Here is a 22,256-nt window from a genome sequence, read left to right on the forward strand (position 1 = left end):
GTCAGAGCCTTAAGTTCATGTGGACGTTCAAATGTTGAACTACCAACAACTGCTACCACCAATTATCTAACCCTTTAGTAAAGCAAAATGTCAGAAAGGATCATCAGCAGATCTCTCCATTGTCAAACTGCCAATATCCTGGTGATGGCTGCAAATTCAACGGCAGCTGGCACATGAAACCATTCCCACAAGCTCGTCAAGTTGCAGGCATTATATACCCACTGCAGACAGGTTGATTTTAATGGACGGTGAATCCTTCTCCGCAGTTGACTCTGATCAGAGAAGTAGGTTTTAAGAAGCAACCTAGATGAGAGGATTGAGGATTTAACCGTGGGTATCCCAGAGAAGATTTTGTATGCTGAAGATACAACTGTTTGATTTGGAGAAAATAAATGGCGGGATGTTCTGAAAATCTTTATATGCTAACAATTGTCCCTTTGGTATTAACAACGGCATTGCCATAACCTCATGTTATTTGAATTATGATATTATGGCATTACAACCCAAAGGTTTCAGGTCAAACCTTGCCATATTTCTAACAGAGAATCTGATTGATGATACTTTGCAAGTCAAATTTGTGCCATGGTGTAAATGAGCTACATAAGGGCAGATGAACTGATCTAATAGAAAGGATATCAAAGAATTAAATGTGCTTTCTGCAGAGAATCAATAATATTGTGGTCCAAAATGTCAGTAGGGATATTGTCAATATTGATAAGTGTATATCTACTACAAGCTTGTTCATGAAACTGAATTTAGTCACAAAAAGCACAGATTTTTAAATCAATGTTAATCAGTTAGCATTCTAGATCTACTTATAATCTCCAGGTTATCACCAAAAGATATTTAATGGGGAACAGATTATGCTGGGTGATTCTTACCACAATAACTGAATTGATGGGCTCCCACATCAGAAATTAGTGGAAGTAGGTGTAGTGCCTCCAGAAACTTATCTCCTTTTCCTCTGCATGTCATATCATCAAAGAAGAAAAATACCATAAAGAAAATTCAGTATTTTTATCATTGAATTGAATAACATCACAATATAATTATATGCTGAATATTTCTACTTGTTTTATTATCCACGAGGAAATAGCTGAACAACTTTTATAACAGCTTATTAATTTCTTACATATGTAATTATCTCAATAACAAAAAACAATTACAATTGCAACACCAAAAAGTAATGCAAATTGCTGAAAATCAGTCAGAATGTTTTAATATATTTTCCACAATGAAATAATGAATATTTGTTACATGGAACAGAAATACTAACAAGATAACTGTTAGTTATCTAACAAGTTACTAACTTGTTTACTAGTTTACTAACAAGATGCCAGTAAACTTTGTCACTGGCATTTAATAACTAAGATCTCTGCAAACCAGAACTTTCAGTTATTCAGCTGACTGGGGATTATTTATGAGTGGAACCATCTTGCCCAGGAAATCACAGACATAACCAAAGTGAACAGTCAAACAATTGTTAGCTCAGATTTGCAGAGTTTAACATTCTTTTGTTTGCTAAATATTGATTTTCTTCAAGCTGTACTTGTTAAATATAAAAACGTTCTGCTACATTGATATAAAGCAATTCATGCAGAAGGAATAAGTATTAGAAACAAATACTGCTGGAAGGGTGGGTCTGGGGAGCAGATTCTTTTTGGCCATCTTATTTTGCAACACAATGATAAGTGCAACAACTGTGTAGATGTTCTGTCAAAAAGAATCATGTATTAATTTGTAGTTTGGTTATATCCTCAGCTTCATAAGTGTTCAAACCTACTACTTAAGTTGTTCAATTGCATAATTATCTTCAATTCAACTGTGATCTTTTCCAGAACAGAGATGAGTCACTGAGTTTACATTAAGTCACCTGTACTATAACGTGCATTCCCATCAGCTTCTGATTAGATGGTAAGTAAGTAAAGGAAGGATTTAATAGTAACTAAAATATAGACTGGTTTCTTCTCATTTTCTTAATTTTAGAATGCTCATGAACAGAACATACTCATTTCACTCATCAACAAACATTCTGGGATCAAGTGTAACCTTACACACAACCTCAAAGCAAAATCCTATGCTTTCCACAAACTGTGTTCTGATTATTTTTGGTAATTAGATCTAGCTTCATAATGTGTACCCATCATAAAAATATCCCAATTAAATTTCAAGAACTACTATTGGTATTTCCCAGTAACTTTATTGATGTAAAGTCATCCAAAGGTCCAAAATGAGAACAATGAATGACTGGAGATCTGTCATGAAACCACAAACGACACATGAGGGTAGAGATTGAAAAGTTTGGTCAAGGGAATCAAAAACAGAATTGCCGGACTTTTGTTCTTGGCAATGAAAGGCTTAGCTACCAATGATGGAGCAAGTAAACTTACAGGAGATTAAGAGGTCTGATGTTAAGGAGTATAGACATCATGCAGGGTTGTTGGAGTTATGAGAAGGGGTGGGGGTGGTGTATGGTAAGATCGTGGAAAGAAAGGATGCAAAATTTAAAATCTTTGCATTGCTTAACTGACAGCAACAGTAGGCCAACAAGCATATGCCATTCCAAGATGGCGGCGCAACGCAGCTTGCAGCGGCCACTCCGGAGCTGATTATCTGTTATTCATGAGGTGGGGTGCCGTGCGCAATCATAATCGATTGAAAATGGACATGGGAGCACGGAGGAACATCGGGAAATCTCCAGGAAGACCTTCTTCGTTGCTGCTGCTGCTGTGAGGTCCGGGTCTCTGCTGGGAAGAACAGGCCCCCAGTCCTCGGGGTTGCATTGCTGATGGCCATTGGTGGGGCCATCTTAATACGCTCAGCAGAGGATGGTGCTCGGAGAAGCTGTGCCGGAGGGGATGGTCATCGGCTCGGAGAAGCTGTGCCGGAGGGGATGGTCATCGGCTCGGAGGTTTGACAGACTCGGAGTCCGCTGCGGTCAGGTTGCTTTCGTTGTGTGCTGCGTCTGCGAGGCTGAGTTGGGCGGCGCCTTGGAAGTCCATAGAGGGGGTATTCCCTTCTGCCACCGTCTGTCGGGACCGTGGGGACTTGTGGAAACTGTGTGGTGATTTCTTTTGAACTTACAGTTCTTTAACATCTTTAGACTATTTTTACTGTGCCCATAGTCTGTTTTTTTATCAATTATGCTATTGTTTGCACTGTTGTAACTATATGTTGTAACTATGTGGTTTTGTGCAGGTCTTGTAGCTTTAGCTTTTGGTCTTGTTTGTCTGGTGGATTTGGAGCTCCTTTCCCGGGAACGCGCTAAGACGGTAGCGCGCTATTAATACGCAGCAGCCTCTCTGGATTGGGGATTGCCAAACATTATGTGGATTTTCTAGTGTAGTCTGTTTTGTTATATGCTTTTGTGCTATCATTCTGGAGGAACGTTGTCTCATTTTTTAACTGCATTGCATTTGTGGTTTCTAAATGACAATAAACTGAATCTAAATATGCCATGACTAAATGGAATGGTGAAAGCTACATAAAAGGCACCCAAGTTTTGGTTGGCCACAGTTTACAAAGGGTAGAATGTAGAGGGCTAGTCATGTGCAAGTTGACATGATCAAGTCTAGACTCAACTGGGGCATGGATAAGAGTTTCAGCAACAAGTACACAAAATCTGAAAGTAAAAAACAGGTGAAATGGTTGATTCCATTGAGGGTGTGGATATGTGGGTAATTTGGGGTCGAATATGGCATCAAGCATGCAGAGTGTTTGGTTCTGCCTTGGAGAACTGTCAGGGAGAGTGCAGGAATTTGTGGTGTGAACTGAAAACTCATTCCTTGGATAAACCAAGTATTTAAAAAGTGGACCCATCTTTCATTCGGCACAGTTTTAACAAACAGCCTATCAACTGAAACAGTGGGAAGATCTTTGGAAGATGGTGCTGGGTGTTCTCAGCTTACATGTGTAAATTAATTTTTCTGTCTCTTATGATTCACCAGGAGAAGCAAGTAAATAGGAGGCAGTCAAGGATCACAGTGGGAGAGGGCAAAAAGAAGCCATTGCAGCTAATTGGCTGATTGATTTGAAACCAGCAGATGGAGAAAGTGAATATTTTGTTTCCTTCCAGCTGGATGGGCTTTTCACCAGAGTGAAACTTACTGGTTCTGATGTGTTACTGAAGGTCCCTCCTGAGGAATTACTGGGCCTAACATATCTTTGATGCTGAAATTCTTGTAATAAGGTAAAGAAGTTTAAATGAAAACTCTAGTTTGATACAGCTGATGCTAAAATTATGCCATTAAAAACATTGGAATACTATACCTGGAATATTTGATAATCTTGCAGTGAGAGAAGAAACAAACATTTGACTTAAAAATTCATTGAAGAAATAGGATACAGTACTGCCTAGCACCCAATGTTTCTCCACACAGTGCCCAGGTGAACTTGGCTTGAATCTTCCACTGAGCAAATCATCACCATTATCAGGGAAATAACACTTCTGTGGCAACTGTTGTTTTTCCTAGCACATTTTGAGCAGTACATATATAATTACCTACATCAATAGTTTCAACATCATCAATATATAGCATACTCTTCGATAACCTGACAGTATGTCCACTTTGTTGATCTATTAATCTCCAGCTTTCCGTGATGATCACTGGCCTTTCATCCTATTAAAGCAAAAATAGTATCAGATTATTTGATTTCATTATCTAAAAATAACACCAGATTGGTTTACTTGTTAAACAAATCTGACATTCTTTTATCTTAGCACATAACAGGATCTTTGACAATGATCACAATGATCTCTTTCCTTCTTTCCTTCCATTTCCCAGGCATTTTAAGCTAAGTCGAACGGGATTCAGCTAATGATCCCTTTCATGGGCCAGCAGGAACTCATTAAAGTATTTGCTACAATATGAGAGAGGCCTACGTACCAGAGCTCACATTCTGGAATTCTCGCATATGTGGGCCTCTCTTGTCATGTGCATGAACCTAGATGGAGCTAAAATGTGGGACAACCTTTTCCATAGCAGCTTCCTTCTTCACTATTAGAATTATTTCTGCAAATTAAAAGTTGCATGCTGCAGACCTACCAGAAACAGGAAATATAGACTGCATCATATTGAAGTAATAATCTACAAGCTGTTATAATTAGATCATTTAAAAATAATTAAAGCTATGCTATTGAACTCAAAACAACAGACAGATCATGGAATCAATTTGTCTTGTTGGAATACCACACTTGAGGCTTCAACAGGTAAACTACACGTAACCACCAGATGTTTAAGCTCATTAAGTGAGAAAATCAGAATTTTAATATCAAGATTACACAATCAAATTATAACTATCAAGTCTATCATAATGTCTCCTGTTGATCAACATGATGGGTTACTCCCTTCATGGAATATCAGCTTTGTTTGTCATTTTAAAATCTTTATTTAATATGGAACTAAGAAATTGACAAGGAGATATCAAGCAAATTCAGCTTGAATATATTACCCTCTTTTAAAATATCAATGGATTTCTGCAGGCTATGGTAAAATTTGGACACATCCAAAACTGAATTCTGCATTTATCAATAATTGCCAGTTAAAACATTTAATTTCTGTGAGACTGACTTGCTGCATCACAAAAATGACCCCCAAACACTTAATAAATAGCATCTTGTCAGTGTAAAAACAAACATAAAGTTCAGATCAAAAGCAATTTCATACTAGTCTGACTGTTCACATAATACTAGATGGTTATTTATGACATAGTTTGCAGAAATATATGAGGACACTGAATCCCAGTCTAATTAAAGAAAAAATGTTTACTTCAGAGAAAAGAAGTTAGACCATAAGACATAGGAGCAGGATTAGGGCACATGGCCCATCAAGTCTGCTCCATCATTCCATCAAAGCTGATTTATTATCCCTCTCAACCTCATTCTTCTGACTTATCCCCGTAACCTTTAATGCCCTGACTAATTAAGAATCTATCAAATTCTGCTTTAAATATACTCAAAGACTTGGACTCCACAGCCATCCATGGCAATGAATTCTACCAATTCACCACCCTCTGGCTAAAGAAATTCATCCTCATTTCTGTCCTAAATGGATGTTCCTCTATTCAGAGGCTGTGCCCTCTGGTCCTAGACTCACCCACAAAAGGAAATATCTTCTCTATTTAATTCTTCTGAACTCCAGTGAGTACAGGCCCAGAGGCATCAAACAGTCCTCATATATTAACCTTTTCATTCCTGGAATCATTCTCGTGAACCTCCTCTGGACCCTCTCCAATGCCAGCACATCTTTTCTTCAGTGAGAGACACAAGACTGCTCACAGTACTCAAGTACGATCTTACCAATGTCTTATAACACTTCAGCATTTCATCCTTGCTCTTGTATTCTAGTCCTCTCGAAATGAATGCTAACTTTACATATGCCTTCCTTACCATTGACTCAACCTGCAAGCTCACCTTTAGGGAATTCTGCACAAGGATTCCCAATCTCTTTGCACCTCTGCTTTTTGAATTTTCTCCCCATTTAGAAAATAGTCTAAACATTTATTCCTTCTACTAAAGTGCACAACCATACACTTAACTACACTATATGCCACCTGCCACTTCTTTGTCCATTCTCCCAATCTAAGTTCTTCTACAGCCTCCCTGCTTCCCCACAATACCTGCCCCTCCACCTATCTTCAAATCAACAGCAAACACAGACACAAAGCCATCAATTTTGTCATCCAAATCATTGATGTATAACATGAAAAGAAGTGGTCCCAATACTCTCCCCATTTGTCACTGGCAGCCAACCAGATTAGGCCCCCTTTATTCCCACTCTGCATCCTGCCAGCCAGCCAATCTTTATCTACGCTAGCATGTTTCCTGTAATACCCTGGGCTTTTATCTTGTTAAGCTGCCTCATGAGCAGCACCTTGTCAAAGGCCTTCTGAAAATCCAAGTAAACAATATCCATTGACTTTCCTTTTCTATACTGCCTATTAGTTCTTTAAAGAATTCTAACAGATTTGTCAGGCAAGGTTTTCCCTTAAGGACACCATGCTGACTTTGGCCTACTTTATCAAGTGCCTCCAAGTATGCTGAAACCTCATTGTTAATGATGGACTCCAACATCTTCCCAACCACTGTAGTTGAGCTAACTGGCCTATAATTTCTTTTCTTCCGCCTCCCTCCATTCTCAAAGAGTGGAGTGACATTTGCAATTTTCCAGTCCTGCAGAATCGTTCCAGAATCTGTTGATCCTTGAAAGATCATTACTAATGCCTCCACAATCTCATCATTCACCTCTTTCAGAACCCTGGGATGTAGTCCAATTTGTCCAGGTTGACTTATCTACCTTCCAACCTTTCAGCTCCCCAAGCACCTTCTCCTTTGCAATAGCAACTACAGTCACTTCTTCCCCTGACACTCTTGAATATCTGGTATGCTGCTAGAGTCTTCCACTGTGAAGACTGATGCTTGTACAGTTCATCTGCCATTTCTTTGTCCCCATTACTATCTCTCCAGTGACATTTTCCACTGGTCCGATATCCACACTCGTCTCTCTTTTACTCTTTAAATATCTGAAAATACTTTTGGTATCCTGTTTGAAATTATTGACTAGCTTATCTTCAAAGTTCATCTTTTCTCTCCATATGTTTCTTTTTAGTTGCCTTCTGTTGGTTTTTAAAAGCTTCCTGATCCTCTTACTTCCCAATAACTTTTGCTATATTATATGCCCTCTCTTTTGCTTTCGTGCTGTCAGACTTCCCTTATCAGCCACAGTTGTCTCATTACCCCTTTAGAATACTTATTCATCATCAGGACTTATCTATTCTGTGCCTTCCGAACTGCCCCCAGAAACTCCTCCAATGCTGTTCTACCGCCATCCCTGATCGTGTCCACTTCCAATCAACTTTAGACAGCTCACCTCTCTCGTGCCTCTAAAATTCTCTTTACTCCACTGTAACACTGATAACATCTGACTATCTTCTCCCTTTCAAACTGCAGGGTGAATTCCATCATATTATGATCACTGCCTCCTCAGGGTTATTTTATCTTAACCAAATCTGGTTCATTAAAAAACACCCAATCCAGAATTGCCTTTCTCCTAGTGGATTCAACCACAAGCTGCTCTAAAAAGCTATCTTAAAAGCAATCTAGAAATCCCCTCTATTGGGATGCAGTACCAACCAGATTTTCCCAATCTACCTGCATATTGAAATCTCCCATGACTGTTGAGAAGCTGAGGAATAAAAACCATTACCTGCTGTCCTGGATATTTCCAGGTAAAGTCCACCTGTAGATCTGGGTCTCCCAGAACAGTGCAGGTCACATTAACTTGCTCCCCACTATTTACTGTGTTTGAAGAAGCCTCTATAGTTGCAGTTGGAGCTTGACTGTGAGCTGAAATATGATTAGTTTCAAAGAGAGTATCAAATTTCCAGTTTCAGAAAATGTTATCAAATTTTACTGTACAAAATGTGGGGAACTTTTTCCTTGTCATTCATAGTGCAAAACTCATCTGTTTTTTTTAAAGATGGAAATCTTGTCATTCCACAGAACTCTATTAGAAATGATTTTGTATGATTTTTCTTCACAACTCTTTGCCTGAAGAGAGATGCGTAATATAGTTCAGGTTTCAGCTCTAATGGAAGTTCTAAACCAGGGGCCGGCAACCTTTTTGCCTCTGTGGGCCGGATCGTGTGTTCATGAGCGGACGGTGGGCCAGATAAATGCCATAAAAAACTTGAAATATGGGAATTATCCATTTAAATACATCTAGTTATGTTTTGCCTCAAATTAATGAATAACACATACCAGAAAATCATTTGTGCTTAAGGTTGCCTGCCCCTGTTCTAAACCATTGTTTGTTCCTGAGCTGGTATTCTGACTGCGGGTGTACTATTCTGATATAACATGGATAGGCATTATCTAACTGTCAGGGATCTGAAATCCACCTGGTATTCTGACTGCGGGTGTACTATTCTGATATAACATGGATAGGCATTATCTAACTGTCAGGGATCTGAAATCCACTTGGCATTCTGACCGCGGGTGTACTATTCTTATATAACATGGATAGGCATTATCCAACTGTCAGGGATCTGAAATCCACCTGGTATTCTGACTGCGGGTGTACTATTCTGATATAACATGGATAGGCATTATCTAACTGTCAGGGATCTGAAATCCACCTGGTATTGTGACTGCTTACATAAACATCAAAGTAAAGGCCCTTAGGTAATTGTTTTTTATAATCAATCCTAGACCCAGAGATACAAATCAGTTTTGCAGCCAAGTTACATTGCAAGATTTGTAGCATATTTTACTAAATCCAACACCATAACCATTTATATATTAAATAGACACAATACCATTGTAATCAGATAATCTAGGTACAATCTCAACACATTGTAATGGACTTTTCTCATCATTACACAGCATGTAACAGAAGAAGGCAATACCCAAAGCAAATGAAGTTTGTGACTTATTAGCTAAAAGGTCTCTCAGAACCAGTTTTATGTAAGCACTGGAACTGACTCTCCCTTGTTGTTTGTCACTGTCTCCCAAATCCACCCTGTTCACCTTCCTTACTCAGCACAACCTGACTTATCTTACACCTCTTCTCAGTCCACTAATTACTTCAGACTCCTGTCTCACCACTCTTCTTTATGCTGGCCATCGCACCTCTCCAATCCCAGTCCTAATACAGTGTTTTAACGTGAAACATTGACAGTTCATTTTCTCCCTCAACCCAGTGAGTTACTTCAGTGTCTATTTGTTGACCCTGAGGTTACAACCATTCAGGCTGGTGTACTAGATCACATGTCAAACAAGACAGTTGTTACACTCCAGTTCAGATAAAGCATATTTCTTTCTGATGACAGTGCAGTGTCAAGATATAAATCTTTGCATGCTTTCCATTAAAAATGGTATCTCTGCTTAGTTGAATGCACTCACAATTTATGTTGTGATTTAGAAAACATTCTCAAAGTTTCTATTTTGCCTGTGGTGATTTTGTTGATAAATAAATAGAAATGAAAAAATAAGTTTAAGTTTCAACTAAGGGTGTGTCACAGTTGTTCATGTCAAATAACTAATTTAGCCTTGTATTTTCTGTAGATAAACTGAAGGTCCTCTTTAAAAAGAATAAATAATTGAAACATTCAAGGAGTAAACACATTACTCACTGTGAAAATAATAATCTGTCCTTATCCAGCTATGGAATGATGAGGACCCAAAGTTTTAATCTCTAGCAAAACAAAGTTCCTTAGATGGAGTGCTTCCCTCAGCCTGTACAAATTCCAGTGGCATGATTTTAGCCAGCGTCAGCTTCAGTTTTGGAGCAGTGAACACTAAAATTTCCTTCCTGCGTGTCTTGAATTATTACAGCTTACATTAAAAGATCAGTGACAGGAATAATATTGAGTTTTCACTTCAAATTGAAATGACATGAAACATACTTTGAAAACTCAGCAATGGACAAGATGAAATGATACAGCAAGTTTTCATAAATGAAGAGGAGGTACGGTACTCAATGCCACGACTCAGGCAGTCCTACATTGTGTTCAGTACTGGCTGGCAAATCTAGCTATATGCTGCTGGTGCCAAACCGTATCAATCTCTGTGTTCCTTTGGGTTCATCAGATGTGTGGAGAGGGTGAGTTTGTTACAAGGGCAACAGCTTGCTCTCCATATTGTACTGCCCCGGCTTGCGTATCTAGACAGCTATAGGGCACAATATCCATGGTTGACCCCAACCGACAGAGGCCTCCCTCACTTAATGCCTTACCAGGCTTAAAGTTGGATAAATCCTCATGACTCAATAAGATTTATGCCCAAGCTGCTGTGGAAGGCAAGGAACGAGGTTGCTACAGCTCCGGCTAGCATTATTAAATCTCTGTTGGCCACAGAAAATGTGACCCCTCTTCAAAATGGGCAACAAGGAAAAGTCCAGCAATTACAGACATGTGAATACTACTACAGACATACTACTAACATCAGTAGTAGTGAGGTTATTCCCTACTAGTGATATTAGATTTACATGTCTGTAATTGATAAGATTTTTAAAAAATCTTTGGGACAGGATTAATGATACATTAGAAAGGAAGGAACTGATTAAACATAGCCACTGTGGTTTTGTCAAGGGCAGGTTTTGTCTGACCAATCTGAAATTTTTAGGAGGTAACTAAATATATGACGAGTGTGCGGTAGGTTTGCGTATGGATTTTGACAAGATCTACGTGGGAGGTAAGTCCAAAATGAGGATTCTGGGATCTAAGACATTGGTAATTTGGATGAAAAACTGCAATGGAAATAGGAAACAGAGGCTGATGGTAGGGGGTCAATTTTTATGATTGGATGCCTTTAGCTGCTGGTGTTTCACAGGGATCTGTGCTGGGGCCTTGCAGTTTGTAATATAAGTAAATGATGTGGCTATAAGAGACATAATTAATATGTTTGCAGATGATGTGGAGAATGATGGAGTTATTGACAATATGGTGGGTAATTTTGATCTTTTGCCAAAATGGGCTGACAAATGGCACATATGGGGTTCAACCTGAAAACGCGAGGAGGCTCATTCATTTTGGGTGCACTAATGAGGCTAGGACTTGCATCATAAATAGTAAGATCAGAGGAAATACTGTGAAACGCTGGAACTTTGGTGTGTTTATGGAATACTAGCTTTCACTAGTTGAGGCATTGACCACGAGAACAGAGAAGTTATACTTGTTTTATAAAACGCTGGTCAGCTGGAATACTGTGTGCAGTTCTGGTCACCACACTAATGAAAACCGGAGTGTGACTGGGATGGGCCAGTCCAGTTATGAGGAGACACTGGAGAGGCCAGGTCAAGTCTTCTAGAAAGGAGGTTGAGGGGAAATGAGTGAGGTATGAAAAAATTGTGGTATATAGAAAGGGTAGACTGTAGGAGACTTCTTCCTTATCAGAGGTGAATAAAACCAGAAGACATAGATTTAGAGTAGTAGGTAAGATACTGTACTTAGAGAGGCTCTCAGTTGGATCCTTTACAGCAAGGGTGGTGAGTACCGGGAATACACTGCCAGACACAGTGATGGAAGTGGAGTCACCAATAGCATTTAAGAAGTCGCTGGATATGCACCCAAATTGCTTAGGCATAGAAGACTACAGGTCAAGTGCTGGATGATGGGGTCAAACTAATGAGAGTCTGTATTTCCTCAAAGAACCTTTGAACATATCGTTGAATTTTTTTACTCTATCTGGTGACTTCTTTGCCTGACAGAACTCATTCACCAGTCAGTTTGCATTGGCAATATCTCCACAATCACCATCAACCCAAGTGTACTACAAGGCTGTGTGCTTCGCTCTCTGCTCTACCCCCTTTATACTTATAACTGTGAGGCTACGCACAGCTCCGAAGCCATATTTAAGTTTGCTGACTGTCATTGGCAAGGCAAAGGTGGTGACTACTGTTGCTCGTTTCTATTGTTGCCATGATTTGTTTTTTTCTCTCTCTTTCTCTGTGCACATTGGGGTTGGTCTTTTTTTTTAACTGGGCCATTTTGAGTTCCTTGCTTTTGTGACTGCCTGTTAGCAAGCAAATCTCATGGTTGTATAATTTATACATTCTTTGATAATAAATGTACTTTGAATACTTCGAATCAGCATTTAGGAGATGGAAACACTGGCAGAGTGGTGACACAACAACAACCCCTCCCTCAATGTCAGCGAGAACAATGAGCTGAATATTGACATCAGGAGGAGGAAATCAGGGGTCCATGAGCCAGTTCTCAGCAGGGCATCAGAGGTGGAGAGGGTCAGGACTTTAAATTCCTTGGCATTATCATTTCAGTGGATCTGTCCTGGGCCAGCACATAAGTGCTGTTACAAAGAAAGCACAGCAGTGCCTCTACTTTTTTAGAAATTGGCAATGATTCCACATGGCACCTAAAACTTTGACAAACTTGTATAGATGTGTAGTGGAGAGTATACTGACTGGTTGCATCATAGCCTGGTATGGAAACATCAATACCATTGAAAATAAAGGCCTATAAAAAGTAATGGATACAGCCCAGTCTATCTTGGTAAACCCCTTCCCAACATTAAGCAATATCTACAAGAAGATTGCAAGAAGTTGCAAGAAAGCAGCGTCCATTATCAAGGACCACCACCATCCAGGCTGCTGCCATCAGGAAGGGGTACAAGGAGCCTCAGGACCCGTAGCACCAAGTTCAGGAACAGTTATTACCCTCAACCATCAGGTTCTTGAACCAGAAGGGGTACTTAACTCAACTTCACTCACTCCAACACCAAACTGTTCCCACAACCTATAGACTCACTTTCAAGGGTGTTCTCGATAGTTATTGTTTATTAATTATTATTTTTTTCTCTTTTTGTATTTGCAGTTTGTTGTCTTTTTCACATTGGTTGCTTCTCCATCTTGTGTGTTTTCAGGTGAGGCAAACTTTCACCTGCGAATATGTTGGGGTTATCTCTTGTGTCCTATGCTCCTAGTGTGACTTCCCCTATATTGGGGATACCCGACAAAGATTGGGGGACCGCATCATTGAGCACCTTCACACCGTTTTCCACTAAAGTTGGGATTTTTGGTGGCCACCCATTTCAGTTTGACAACCCATTCACATTCCAACGTTAAAACAAACTGATTCTCCATAATCTACCCTTGAACTGCATGCCTACTTCTTTGGAATTAGTCTCGTAAACTATTTTTGGATTATTTCTAATCCTCTTGGCTTTGTCATAAAATGGGGCAACCAGAATTGAACACAACACTTCAATTTGCTTGCTTTATTCTCCATGCTTTGATTATTGAATTGTTGCCTTATCAATCACCTTCTCAAGATGTCCCGCTACTTGCAGTTATTTGTACATGCATACCCCTATATACTTCTCCAGCCACAATCCTCTTGGAAAAGTATTGCTTCTGCTTATTTTTCCTCACTTTTCTCAATATTAACCTTTATCTTCCATGCATTTGCCTATTCCACTAGCCTGCTTATATCTTCAGGCAATCTATCCTCTTCACAATTCAAAATATTGCCAAGTTTGTGCCATCCCCAAATTTAGATGATGTGGCTTCCACTCTCAATTCAAGGCCGTTGATATAGATCAAGAAAAGCAATGGGTTAAAATAGACAACAATGGGTTAATTGTGGAGCAGACTTAATGGGTTGAAATGCCTCATTCTGCTGTGATATCTTTATGATCAGTCTGTGGTCCTCTGGTACCACCCTGCTATCCAAAGAGCATTAGAAGCTTATAATCAGTTCCCCTATGATCACAATATCCTCACCTAAATTCCTGGAATGCTCCTATTCAGTCCTGGTGAACAATGTATTTTATTCTAGCCAACCTCTTACTGCTGGCATCTTTCCAATTTTTAACATATCCAATGCCTCCACTACCACCTCCTTGCCATTATTTTGGAAACACAAATTTCCTCTGGTAAAGACGTATGCAAAGTATTCATCTTGTACTTTAAAGAGCCCTCAACATTCATGTGCAAGTTCCCATTGTTGTATTAGTGAGTCCTGCCCCTCCATGTACAGTACCATCCCAAATGCCTGTAGTATACTTTTGGATTCCCATTTGCATTGGCAGCTAATCTTTTTTCATTCATGCTCTAGGCCTGTCTTATTTTAATTTTCAGTTCCCCTCTGTAATTGACCTGATTTTTGCTGGTATTTACAGCCCAAGACTTGTTACACAGATTTTTCTTTTGCTTTACTTTCCTCTGTATTTCCTTCATCAATTGTGGAGTTCTGGATTTGCTTGTTCTTTCTTTGGTCATTATAGGAATGTGCCTCAATGGTATCCGAATATCTCTTCATTAAAGTCAGCACGTCATTCTGTTATGGGTTTGCCTGTCAATATGGCTCCAATTTGCTTGGGCCATATTCACTCTCATGCCCTTCTCCCTATTAATTGACTTTGCTTTGGAAAGCTCCTTCTGTCTCAAAGCTAATCTAAATCTTATTATTTTATGTAGGTGTAGTATGGAGAATAAAAAATTGTTCTGCACTTTCAATTTAACCTGGTTAAAAAGGAATATTTACATGAATCCTAAACTCAATATCTGTATTAATATTAACTTGCTTTTATAAAATTAAAAATATTTAAACAAAATGTGAAGGTATTTAAAAACATCAAGGTATTTAAGATAGCAAATGTGTTCCTTGCCATGATGCTATGAATTTGTTTCAGTAAAGTATCTGATGTTACCTTCAGCATAAAGAAGTAGGTAATTGCTAGATGTCTGTAGAGCTCCTTCCAGACTTGCTGTGCAGTGTACAACCCCCTTCTGCTCTAGTTTAGGATGATGAATAATAAATCCTTTCTTTGCATCATAGCTAATGAGGGATCCATCGGCAGGAATTTCTTGAGGAGGGAATTCTCGGTGCAATGTGACATTGGCCAAAGGCGTGCTCACCCGACAAGGGATTACAGCAGGCTGATCAGGTCGAAGGTAGATTATATCAAAATAATTGATAGATGGCACAAATAGTTCAGCTGGATCTGGGAAAATGAAATAAACAAAAAAAAAACTTTCCAATATCTTTTACAATTCTCTTAATCATCACAAATGATTAAAAAGTTGGACACTGTCATTTATTTATCTTTATCCTAAAAAGGAACTGGAAAATATAAATAGATAAAAAGTGTCTCGGTAAAGTTTAAAATGTGTAGATTTAACTCCTAAAGTAAATGCTTTAACAGAGACTAACTACCTGTGAAGTAGATATATGTTTTGCCCGTTTTCAGGTCATCTTTGCTACACTCCAGCCCATCGCAGAGGATTACCCAGCAGCTGTATTCTCCAGTGTCCATAGTCCTCGCATTGTTAAGTATGAGCTGACTGTATTTACGGTGCTGAATTATACTGAGGAAAAGAATCCAATTTTAACATTATGTTGATTTTTAAAAAAAAACATTACTTTTTTGGTTATTATATGAAAGAAAAGGCTCTGCACAAATTTTATTGAACATTCCTGTCTCATTACATTTTGCCAACTAATAAAACTCCTGTAGGTAATGTTCCCAAAAAAATGGAATTTGAGAAAACCTGGGTTTGATCTCCCAGATATAATCTTATGAAATACCAGAACACTGATTTAAACCTAAACACAGAACTTCAAGTATGTGATACTCTAGTACTTTAGCAGTGACAGCATCTGAAGTATTTAATAAATAATATCAATATTTTCTCTTATATCCTTTGATTTGTTTGATCAACATGCTGTTAACAGTTTTTGAACCAATTCCTTCACACATAGCAGATAATTAGTATACAAGGTGGGAGGAGGAATACTTTTTGATGCACAGATTTCATTTGAAGCCTCTCAGTTTTGTCTGCCTTTCCTCAGCGGTAACATAATTCCTTAATTTGCTCCATGACCAAACTTCAGTCAACATGCTGGTGTTTGAGGGCCAATTTGCCCTTTTAGGCTTTGTTGCCTCTCTTTTTTTACAGTTACCCTGGAAAAGCTAAGACGACCACTTCCTCTTATAGAAAATCACATTTTCAGTGGGAAGGCAGCACATGCAAATGCAGCAGCCTCTCGAGTGCTTTTTTTTTGTAAAATTTGTTTTTTTACAATCCAAAGACAATTCTACTCCAAGAACATTAGGTACTGCAAGGCTACTCCATCAGTGGGCAGCTCATTGAGTGGAGTAGCTGGACTGGTGCTGGTGGCAGAGCCAGTTGAGATGTCGAAGGGGTCAGAGGTGTCAGAGGGGCCTGTCGGGATGTCAGAGGAGCCGATTTGGGTTCGGAGGAACCTGTCACAATATCGGAAGAGCCCCTCAGTGTGTCGGAGAAGCTGGTTTGGGTCCGCTGGAGCTGTCCTGGCTTCAGACCATGTTGCTGCCCGCTACTCAGAAACATCGGAGTTGGTGCAGTATAACTGAGATTGTCTCAGACATTTCACTTGTGATCACAAGACTCTGTTGGACAGTGATAATGTAAGTTGCCACAGGCCTGTTGCCCTTGTCTGGTGGAGGGATAATCGACATGGGAGCTGAGCAGACTCTGATCTGGTGAGAACTAGGCCTCAAGCCTTGGGCTTGCCAGCTGCTTCAGACCAGGTGAGAGATATGGAAGCCCTACTGCGTGGTTGAGCTCAGCTGGGGCCTGGCCTCTCCTGTCAGTGCTGCCCTCCTCTGTTCGCGTGGTGGAATGACAGGCTAGATTGTATACAGGATGTCTGTGCACTGCCGGGAGGGAGTCTGTACCATTGATTGCTGGACATTGTTGCTCAGGGTCTTGGACTATGTTTTATTTTCAAGTGATTATGTTTCTTTGCTCAATATTTTGAATTATGTTACTCACTATGTTGGCTGTCTGGTTGCTCTTTTGAATGCTTTGCACCTTGGCCCTGGAGGAACGCTGTCTCATTCAGCTGTATGGTTTGAACGATAATTAAACTTGATTTGATTTAATTTTGAAAAGTCAAATTGTTAAATTATTTGAAAAATTGAACTTTCTTGCTTTTTATCTCCCAAAAGAATAAAATAAAGCCAGAAAACATTCAAATTCCAATAACAATAAACCTCTCTCTTTCTCAAAATAGCTATGAGTAAATTAAAAGAACTACAGTATAAAACATATTAAGCAAAGCTTTAAGATGAGTTACATATCAGAGAAAATAACCAAATATGTGTTAGAGGATTTTAAAAGACAAAAGATACAGCATCTTAAAAGACAAAAAAAAAGAGGAGGAAGTGTTAAGGAGGGAATTCCAGGCTCCATGCCTTGGTAGTTGACAGCACTGTGGCTATAGTGAACCATTTAATTGTAGGACTGATCATGAAATCAGAAATGGAAGAGTGCAGGAATCTTAGAGGTAGAGCAGGAGTCTCTTGAGTTATAACTGCATAGTCAAGAATGTAAGGAAACCTGAATGCTGGTAGAGGGGCACTGGGATAAGGATAGGGCGGTCAACCTGAACAAAGATGAATTCATTACTTTTACCATGATAACAAATGTGATGAGCCACTAGTGGGAATGACAAAAACCTGAGTGTAGAAATTCAAACAGCGACTTCCAAGACAGGATGCAAATTTGGCAAGGTTCAATACATTCAAGGACTTGAAACAAATGGAAGGCTTAAAATAGAAGAGTAATTTGTAAAGGCAGAAGTTGAGCTGTTCCTTTGAATAACAGAGGATGTAAAGAAAATGCACATTCAAGCCTGGTGCAGTTCAATCTGCAATGATCTGAACAGTTAACTCTATTTCTTGCTCTACAGCCTGACCTGCTGAGCATTGTCAGCCGTTTCTGTACACATTTCAGATTTACAGCACCTGCTACTTTCCCCTTTTACCTTAACCTGGAGTTGTTTAGACTGGATGGGTAACCCCAGCCAATGTTATCGCCTTTGCAGCGCAGTTCGAGAGCCTGTCCAATGGATAGATTCAGTGTTTCTGAGGGTTTCTGGAAACGGCCCTTATCCAAAACTTGGGTCATGATGAAAGTGGGCTTTAGGTCTTTATCGATGAACACTTTCTGCTTTCGCACCTTTTGACTTCTTGCCTTATTTTTTTTATCCATTACTTTAATTTTATTCTGTCCAGCTGTTTTTTGCTTGTTTTTTGCAATCCGCTCTGGGGTCCTTTTATCCTTCTTTTGACAATCACCTGAAAAAATTATGTTCAGAAGGAAGAAAGATCAATAAAAGTTGACACTTAGATTAATCATAGTGCTTCAGAAATCAGTGAATAGAGATGGAGGCTTTAGTAGTAACTATAGCTGATCAAAATGTGGTAATGCTAATTGTTTAATTATAACACAACATATGTTCCAGACTAATGAAGCACAATTATCAAAATAATAAGTGATTGTTTTTCTCACTATCTGTGGTATAAGCTCCTATTTCATGGAAAAAAAAGTTGCTCCCTCCACAACATTGCCTTTGCCAACAATGGTGGGATAAACAGCTCAAAACAGACACTGGCTGTTCCATGAATATTGTCTCCCTATACTGTATGTGTGCTCCTTTCACAATCAGAATCACGCTTACTATCACTGACATTATTACAATTTGTTGTTTTGCAGCAGCAGTACAGTGCATTACATAAATTATTACAAGTTACAACAAATAATATATAAAAATTAAATAAATAGTTCAAAGAGAGAGCAGAGTAGTGAGGTAGAGTTCATGGACTGTTCAGGAAGCAGGGAGTAGAGGGAAGAAGTTGTCCCTAAAATGTTAAGCGTGCATCTCCAGGCTCCAGATGGCACTAATGACATCAGGGCATGTCCTGGATGGTGATGGAATAGATGGGCCAAAAGGCCTGTTTCTGTGCTGTACTTTCTATGACTCTAGTGACATGTTACACTTCATGGATTTGTCTGCTTGAAGCATGTTTTCAACCTGCTGCATGTAGTTTGCTATTCCGTAGTTGCTTTGAAAAATTTCAACAAAATCCTTGAATGTCTTCCATGTGATTTTCTCCAGTCCCACTAGAAGATCTTTGAATTGCTTGTTATTGATGACCTGTTTGATTTGTTGTTGTTATTTTCCACGCCATGTAGCATATCGGATGGAAACCTTGCCAATTCTTTAGCACTGAGTCGCTAGCTCAATGTTCAACCCAGCACAGATGCAAGGAGCTGGCTGGGAATGCAGGAACACTCACCTCAAAGTCCAGTGCAGATGCCACTACACCACTGGCCAGCTGTTTGATTTGTGGACTAACAAAAATGCCTTCCTTAATCTTGGCATCAGTTATTTTGGGAAACATCTGTATCAAATATCAAAATCCTTCAAGGAACTTTTTGTGTCTGGTGACAGCAGATTCTATCTTTGCAGTCTTAAACCCAGTAGTTCTATTTTTACCTTTGACAAACCCAAGCCTCTGACCAGGTCATTTAACTCAGATGAAGCTCTCTCAACATAAAGGGTTCAAAATCTGTATCAGTATCAGTGTTATTTTCCATTCCTGGCTCGTGTATCATGGCATCTTTGTGTCTCTTCTGGTCTCCAATTCACTGGTGGCTTTGGTACTGGAAGACTATCGTCATGCAGCACAGGGCTCAGGGTATTCCATGGATTTCCGGTTTAGCAGAGAAACCAGGCACACTGCTCAGACAGAAGTAGCAGTCTGTCACACAATCCTTCTGCTCTCTCCATATCATTAGGCCAGTAAAGGGCATTGACTTCCAAGTACCTCTGAGCCAAGCTCTAGAATCAGCAGAGCATGGTGCACAACAAATGCCCTGCCAGATTAACTAGCCTTCTGCTCCTCCCCTTTGATAAAGGTAGTCTTGTTCCAGCCTAATGGTGAATTTTGAGGCCACTCTTAATATGTATAAGACACAAAATTCTGGAGGCACTCACTAGGTCAGGATGCATCAATGGATGGGAATGAAGAGACAACGTTTCAGGCCGAGACCCTGCATCGGGGGGACTTACATGCATTTTGCTTGCTTGTGCAGCTTTAGAGTGATTTTAAAATAAGTGGTGTCCAGGAGCAAGTGATGCAGCACTACATCTATTGCTGTTTCCCCTTTACTAGGAAGTGATTTTCATCTTGAAGCACAACAGTATCTCTATTTGCTGCTGCTCCCACCAAATTGGGACGGGTGAAATTTCAAGTTGCTAACTCATCCAGCAAAATCAGATGAACTAGTCAATTACTTTGTGGTATTTGGCTGTTTGTAAATCAGCCATTGCCCTAGCCTACAGTACACTTAAGAATGCATTTACAAAAACTGATGTTGAAGCAGCAACTTGAGGCTTTAACAGGTGCTGTCAAAGTGTTACTTCTTTCTCTCCACTTAAGCAGTCTTGTTCCAGACTATCCAGTGCTAGGGAGTGCTATTGATTTTTGTATTTATGAGCTGTCGTTGAGACCATTGACCATAAGACATAGGAGCAGAATTAGGCCATTTGGCCTATTAAATCTGCTCCACCGTTTCATCATGGCTGATCTATTTCCCTGTCAACCTCATTCTCCTGCAATTTCCCCATAACCTTTAACTCCCTGACTAATCAAGAACCTATCAGCCGCTCCGGTGAATGTACCCAATGATCAGGCCACCACAGCTGCCTGTGGAAACAAATTCCACAGATTCGCCAACCTCTGGCTAAAGAAATTCTTCCTAATCTCTGTTCTAAGTGAAGTCCATCTATTCTGAGGCTGTGCCCTACATGCATAAGACACAATTGATACAATAGATACAATTCCCTTTATTCTCCTCAGTACATAACATCTGAAGTAACTATGAATATGTTTGAGGCCAGCAGAGAGTGGGCGGGGTAGATTCCAAGGAAACTCTGCACCGAAGTTTCATACACTTTCTACTCCACATTAATGACCACAAGTTTTCGACAACATTCTAAGTCATGGACAAAATCACTTTTCCCAAAAGATGATTCTCTTGAAAGCCAGAGTGTAGATTTGCATCTTGACTTGTGGTGTTTTATGAAACCTCAACGACCTTACATTGTGTCTATACAGCATTTTGCCTAGTTAGACTCCTGCCGGGAAACCTATGAAATTAAAGGCAAGGCGTCGACTTTATTTATCTACTGCCAGATTTAAACCCGTATTTCATAATTGGATATAAGTTAACACAGGTATAGAATATATAGAGCTGAATGGTCTCCTACTTTCAATGACAGTCCATATAGACTAACTTCTTCACAAATACATATGAAAAAGTAACATTTTACATGCAGACCGCTCATTTCACCGGAGCAATCAGTTGCGGAGAAATTCAGACAAAATGCATTTCAAAATAACCCGAGTCAACATTAAGCTTGTCGGCAGCGTTCTGCATTTGGAATTCCGTGTCACTTACCCATCTGTAAAAGTAATTCGGTGAAAAAGACAAACAGCAAGACGGCATGAAACTTCATTTTACAACTTTTCTAAGCAACGTAAAGCCTTTCAGAAATAGATAATTCTTTGAAAGTGTCTTTCTTTCTGAGCTGCTAACTTTATTGTAAAAGTGTAGCAAGCTATTGTTAAAAACTTGTCTGGAATTTTCAAATGTGTCAAAATATATAGGTTTCCAAGAATTGGGTGAAGTATTTCCTCCAGGAAGACTGACCCCTGGCGGACATATGCTACTACAAGAAGGTGCTCTGCTATAATGTGAAGTCACAATAAATTCGACATTTTACGCAAGTCTTTATTATTGCACAGCTTCCTTGGAAATATACAGAGTTTATAAAGGAATAATAGCGTTTATTATGCAACTTTATATTATAAAAAACAGCTTTTATCAATGTAGCCTCCAAATTCTGTATAATTTTAATATACGCACTAGCAAGTCTCTATAAATCTTCCATTTATTGTTACATGA

General features: G+C 39.4%; 1 protein-coding gene across 1 annotated transcript; it reads right to left on the reverse strand.

The window, feature by feature from the left end:
• Nucleotides 1–1,046: 1,046 nt before the first annotated feature.
• On the reverse strand, nt 1,047–21,961 carry pdgfrl (platelet-derived growth factor receptor-like). Its single transcript, XM_073064575.1, has 6 exons — nt 21,750–21,961; nt 18,268–18,580; nt 15,673–15,824; nt 15,167–15,460; nt 8,205–8,344; nt 1,047–4,619 (listed from the first exon to the last, which is right to left on the reverse strand). The coding sequence occupies exons 1-6, from the start codon at nt 21,805–21,807 to the stop codon at nt 4,431–4,433; spliced, it is 1,146 nt and encodes a 381-aa protein (XP_072920676.1). The 5' UTR covers nt 21,808–21,961; the 3' UTR covers nt 1,047–4,430.
• Nucleotides 21,962–22,256: the final 295 nt, after the last annotated feature.

The sequence above is a fragment of the Hemitrygon akajei genome, chromosome 13 (assembly GCF_048418815.1).
Source record: "Hemitrygon akajei chromosome 13, sHemAka1.3, whole genome shotgun sequence".
Taxonomy (NCBI): Eukaryota; Metazoa; Chordata; class Chondrichthyes; order Myliobatiformes; family Dasyatidae; genus Hemitrygon; species Hemitrygon akajei.